General features: G+C 33.0%; 2 protein-coding genes and 1 non-coding gene across 3 annotated transcripts; 2 read left to right on the top strand and 1 right to left on the bottom strand.

Annotated features, from left to right (window-relative positions):
* Positions 1-223: 223 nt before the first annotated feature.
* Positions 224-2,802, top strand: LOC104213058 (pectinesterase-like). The gene is made up of 4 exons (XM_009762464.2): positions 224-279; positions 755-1,125; positions 2,011-2,399; positions 2,512-2,802. Exons 2-4 carry the CDS (start codon positions 792-794, stop codon positions 2,800-2,802), a joined length of 1,014 nt encoding a protein of 337 aa, XP_009760766.1. The 5' UTR covers positions 224-279; positions 755-791.
* A 325-nt stretch (positions 2,803-3,127) lies between these two features.
* TRNAR-ACG (transfer RNA arginine (anticodon ACG)) lies at positions 3,128-3,200 on the bottom strand. The gene has a single exon. It is a non-coding gene; the product is annotated as a tRNA-Arg (tRNA).
* A 983-nt stretch (positions 3,201-4,183) lies between these two features.
* Positions 4,184-5,139, top strand: LOC138885820 (uncharacterized). Its single transcript, XM_070166804.1, has 2 exons — positions 4,184-4,359; positions 4,488-5,139. Exons 1-2 carry the CDS (start codon positions 4,184-4,186, stop codon positions 5,137-5,139), a joined length of 828 nt encoding a protein of 275 aa, XP_070022905.1.
* Positions 5,140-5,468: the final 329 nt, after the last annotated feature.

Below are 5,468 nucleotides of genomic sequence, written 5' to 3'. Positions count from 1 at the left end.
AGAAGAGCTAACAACATAAATTTTAATGTCCGTTTCCATTTTCCAGTAGAGTAACTGATGGCTAGCGTATAAATGAAACTTAAAATTAGCCAAGTTTCATAAATATATTAAACTTCCAAATTAAATAGGAATTCAAATAGCCATTCTATTAATTAATTTTTTTTCCTTATATATATGTAACTCAATGTAATTGTCCAGTATCAGTTTTTTTGGATAGGAAGATTGTTTCAAAATTCCGAGGCCAACTTTATACTTTGCTTTATTAAACCGTGGCATTAGGTAAGTTTGATGGGTTCTTTTTCTTATTTGTGATTCAACTTAACATGCTGACAGTACATAGTATTACGCTATTCGTATAATTTAATCTATTGTATCATAAGTCTTATATTTTACATAATATAAAATCAATTCCACTCATTATAAATAGTTGTTATAATTATTTTTAAGTGACCTGACAGTACTACGAAAAAATAAGAATTAGCTACCACTAGTCGCTAATACGCTGCTAAATACCCTGTCGCTAAATAGAATTTTTCAATAACCTATTGTCAGATAGGATTAAAAATGAACTTTTTCTATTTATCGACGTAATTTTCCCGTCGCTAATTTTTTGTTCCTTTTTCTTTTTGGTAGTGAGTGTTAAAAAATTTATGCTTAGTTAAAATTTTCTTTTCTCTCATTTTTGTTAGCATATTGGTTCTTTTATTCTTATTATTGTTAAATTTTTTTTTGGGTGCTTTTGTATAAAGGACAGCCGAATTCCACTAACGGAGAAGCAAAATATTACTACCATGCAGCTAAAAGAGATGAGACTTGGTTTATTTGCCTTATTGACAACATTATTCTGGGGTTTAGAGAGCCACTCTTCTTCTCATTTCGATGCAATAGTGGCAGCAGATGGAAGTGGAGATTTCAAATCCATAACAGAAGCATTACAAGCAGCTCCTAATAACAGTGAAACAAGATACAACATCAAGATTAAACAGGGAATTTATAATGAATATGTTTTTGTTGATAAACATAAAACTAACATTACATTTATTGGTGATGGAGTGGATCTCACGATTATAACAGGATCTAAAAGCAATGGCACTGGCTTCAGAACTAACGAGACTGCAACTGTAGGTCAGTTGTCTAATGACCTCTCTCCTTTTAAAAAGAAATAATTTTTATACTGTCAATGTATTTTATTCTTTTATACGATAACTTGACTTCCCACTTTTTCTTATTAGCGGTTACATGCATGTAATTATCTTCTCTGTAATTTGATTTGATTCTTTTACACTATTAGTGCATAGGTAGAAACGAATTCACGATTTAAACTTGATGGATTCAACTTTTAATCGTTCTTAACATTAAAGTGTTTATATTTAAAATCATGTGTTCAAAATTTAATTTTCTTTGGAATTTAGTGATTTTTACTAGTATATATTTATGTTTTGTCGAAAATATTGGATGTAGTTAAACGTAGAGTATATAAGCTTCATCTACTTATGTTTATAGAAGTTAAAATACTATCGGTATAATTTAACATGTTGTAGTAAGTAAATTACCTTATTTCCTGTATGCATTACTAATCTCACTTTATAATGTAAAATTCTTATACACTAAACATCCAGACAATATATAGTAGCAAAGATCTAGCAACCCTAATACTACTACTACTACTACAATAACAACAACAACGATTAACCCAGTATAATTCCACAACTAGTGGGGTTTGGGGAGGATAGTGTGTACACAGATTTTACCCTACCCTGGGGTAGAGAGGTTGTTTCCGATAGACCCTCGGCATCCTTCCCTCCAAGAACTCCCTACCTTGCTCTTGGGGTGACTCGAACTCACAATCTCTTGGTTGGAATTGGAGGGTGCTCACCCTAATACTGCATGCATTAATGTTGTTTTTGAATTATTATGAAGATCATATAAATAATCTTCTTTTTTATTTTTTTATTTGTTACCTTTCTCAAAAAATAATTGATACAAATAATCTTCTTTTTTGGTTAAAAGATGTACATGGCTACGGGTTCGTTGCACAAGATATCACATTTCAAAACACTGCTGGACCATCTCTGCATCAAGCTGTTGCAGTGAGTATTGAAGCTGACCATGTTGCATTCTATAGATGCAAGTTCGATGGTTATCAAGATACACTTTACACAAGAAAAGGTGTCCAATTTTTTAAAAATTGTGATGTCTATGGTACTGTTGACTTCATATTTGGTAACGCTAAGGTCATTCTACAAGATTGCAATATCTATGCAAGAAAACCTGAAGATATTCAACATGAAGTGACAATAACTGCCCAAGGAAGAAAACACAAAAATGAAACTACTGCAATTGTCCTTCAAGGTTGTACAATAAACGTCACACAAGATTTGCGCGAACATGAACCAAAGGTAATATTGAATTGTATTACCATCTCATCTAATTATATCCTTTTTTTTTCAACCGTGTCAAATGTTGTCATAACGCCTACTTAATTATGTAATAATATTATGTCTCAAACAGGTACGAGTCTACCTTGGTAGACCTTGGAAAAATTACTCTCGTACGATCGCCATGTCAAGTTATCTAGATGGGTTCATAGATCCTCAAGGTTGGACTCTATGGAATGGAAAACCCTCAGATATATATTTTGCTGAGTATAATAATAGAGGGCCAGGAGCTGACACAAATCGAAGAGTAAAGTGGGAAAGAAATATTTCTGATTCTGAAGCTTCTAATTTTACAGTTCGAAACTTTCTTCATGGAGATGAATGGATACCCTCAGCAATCCCATACACACTTGATCTGGTTTAAATTTATAGAGCATTTACTACTCTTTCCATTTAGAAAATAAATATTTAGTTTCTTTACCCAAAAGAAGAAAGATAGGATGGTGCGCACTTTCTCCTTGTGTACTTTATGTTGTTCCACACGAAAATAAATGCAGAAAATTAATTCCAGGACCCCGATTTGCCACTTGAATTGGTGTGAAAAATCTTAGTTCAATTTCCTAGAAAATTTGCTCAACGAGAGGTGTTGGTAAAGCACTGGATATTTACGAATTTTGGAAGTTTTTTCCATAGTTACGTTAACTCCTCAAAATACCAAAAATGATACAGAAAAAACTTAAAAAGAAGGACGACTCTGCTGGGGATCGAACCCAGAATCTCTGGTTCCGTAGACCAGCGCCTTATCCATTGGGCCACAGAGTCATCTTATTGAATTCGCTCCTATTCTTTATTATAATATAATTTTATTATATTCACTGGACCAGTTTTCATACACTGATCGTAAAAGAGAATTCTAGAGCCCGTTTGGACATAAGAATTTTTTCATTTTTTTCGAAATCAGTGTTTGACCATAAAATTTTTAATTTTCACTTGAAGATGAATCTTGGAATTTTTCAAAAATTTGAAAAACTCCAAATAACTATTTTTCAAAATTTTCACTCAGGTTACTCATGAAACTTCAAAAACAACTCAAAATTATGTTCATGTTCAAGCACAACTCTAATTTCAAATGTCATTTTCATTTAAAAATAATTACTTTTTTTTTGGAATTTTACAATTCTTATATCCAAACGCCCACTTAAAATTATTAAGGCATTTCAAATCCAATAGGACTTATACATGTAAATTGTAACTTTAATTTGTCTATTTTCTTATTAAAAAAACTGTCTGTTGTAACTAATTAGTAAGTGTGTTTCAAGAATATAGAAGAGATGCATGCCATGGTATAAGTGGTTAAAACTTTATTGGTAATAAAATCCTATTCACAATTAATCTTTTAATAAGTCTCTTCGCGAAAAGTATATACCTTCACAAATGACTTTACCCTGTCGCCTATCACATCTTTCTCTCCAATAAAATGGATGTGAGAATAACTTTTTTGTTACGAATAGAATTCTATTTAGAGTGAATGTCTATTTTGTAGAGAATTTTACTTTGTGGCTAAGTTATTTTTCCCTTATAAATAGAGGGGTCTTACCCCATTGTAAATTATTCCAAAATTCAATAAGAATTTTCTCTCTCTTTTTCTACAATATTGTTTTCTACTTTTATTGTTTTATAACACGTTATCAGCACGAGACTCTACCGTCTCAAGAAGATTAAGGTACAACTTTTCTCCTCTTTTAATTATGACTGATATTATGAAAAGAAAGTTCGTTGCCCTTGAAATTTCGGGCAAGAACTATATGACATGGGTGTTGGATGCTGAAATCCATTTAGATGCAATGGGTCTTGGAGACGCTATTAAAGACAAAACTAAAGCATCCACCCAAGATTGTGCTAAGGCCTTGAATTTCTTGCGTCATCACCTTAATGAATGGTTGAAAATAGAATATCTCACAGTCAAAGATCCACTTGTTTTGTGAAATGGCTTAAAGGAAAGATATGACAATTTAAAGTGGTCACTCTTCCACAAGCACGATATGATTTGGCTCATCTGAGGCTCCAAGACTTTAAGTCTGTTTCTGAATATAATTCTGCAATGTTCAGAATTACTTTTAAATTGAAATTTTGTGGAGAAACTATCACTGATTATGATATGCTTGAAAAAACGTTCACAACGTTTCATGCCTCCAATATGATCTTGCAACAGCAATACAGAGAGAAAGGTTTCAAGAAGTACTCTGAGTTGATTTCTCTTCTCCTTGTGGCTGAGCGAAAAAATGACTTGCTCATGAGAAATCACGAAAATCTACCCACTGGGTCTACACCATTGCCTGAAGTGGATGAGGTGTATTCCTATTATGCTAAGCGTGGAAAAGGCCGTGGCCCTATTCGTGGTCGTGGTCGTGGTCATGGTCGTGACCGTGGACAACGAAGAAATTTTCCTGGTGTTAATCACCCCCCAAAGAAAAATAACCACCAAAAGTGGAAAGGGAAAGATGAGAAACCAAAGGCAAATGGTTCAGAAACCGAATGTTATCGTTGCGGTGGAAAAGATCATTGGGCAAATATTTGTCATGTACCAAGACATTTGGTTGAGCTTTATCAAGCATCTCTAAAGAACAAAGGCCCTGAAGCTAACTTTGTCTATGACAATGAATTTGGCATCACCCACTTAGATGTGGCACACTTCTTTGAGCGCCCTGATGGGAAAATAGACCACTTGATCGGTGATGGATCCGTGGTTAAAGATGGTTGAGTAGTTTAATTTTTATTTTTGTCTATTCATAGTAGTTAGTGAATAAATATCATGTAATCATAGTTCTTTACATGAGTAGTAGTCATTAGCTTTATTTGTTTTATAAAATTGTGTTAGTTCGTTTCGATTAAATATTGTTCTACTATTCGTTTTAAACAATGTTTCAGTTTATTTAGTCTTCTGGTTTTGTTTTTAACAATGCGTGCTCGTTAAAAACGTTGGAACACTTTGGTTGCTGGTGGAAGTAGTAAAACGTTAGTATCCATATGTTGTGCATTCATGCATATATATGTAACGCACAGAACTTATTCTAGCGTGTGAATATATTG

This window comes from Nicotiana sylvestris, chromosome 2 (assembly GCF_000393655.2).
Source record: "Nicotiana sylvestris chromosome 2, ASM39365v2, whole genome shotgun sequence".
Lineage (NCBI taxonomy): Eukaryota > Viridiplantae > Streptophyta > Magnoliopsida > Solanales > Solanaceae > Nicotiana > Nicotiana sylvestris.
The sequence above is the reverse complement of the archived record's forward strand: the minus strand, read 5'-3'. Positions and strand labels throughout refer to the sequence as shown.

What these genes read in the sequence shown, in the direction of transcription:
- LOC104213058 (XM_009762464.2), top strand. Translation starts at nt 792, where the DNA reads ATGCAGCTAAAAGAGATGAGACTTGGTTTATTTGCCTTATTGACAACA. An exon ending in TAACGAGACTGCAACTGTAG is followed by an intron (nt 1,126 to 2,010) that starts GTCAGTTGTCTA and finishes TTTGGTTAAAAG; the next exon opens with ATGTACATGGCTACGGGTTC. An exon ending in TGCGCGAACATGAACCAAAG is followed by an intron (nt 2,400 to 2,511) that starts GTAATATTGAAT and finishes TGTCTCAAACAG; the next exon opens with GTACGAGTCTACCTTGGTAG.
- LOC138885820 (XM_070166804.1), top strand. Translation starts at nt 4,184, where the DNA reads ATGACATGGGTGTTGGATGCTGAAATCCATTTAGATGCAATGGGTCTT. An exon ending in GTCAAAGATCCACTTGTTTT is followed by an intron (nt 4,360 to 4,487) that starts GTGAAATGGCTT and finishes TGCAATGTTCAG; the next exon opens with AATTACTTTTAAATTGAAAT.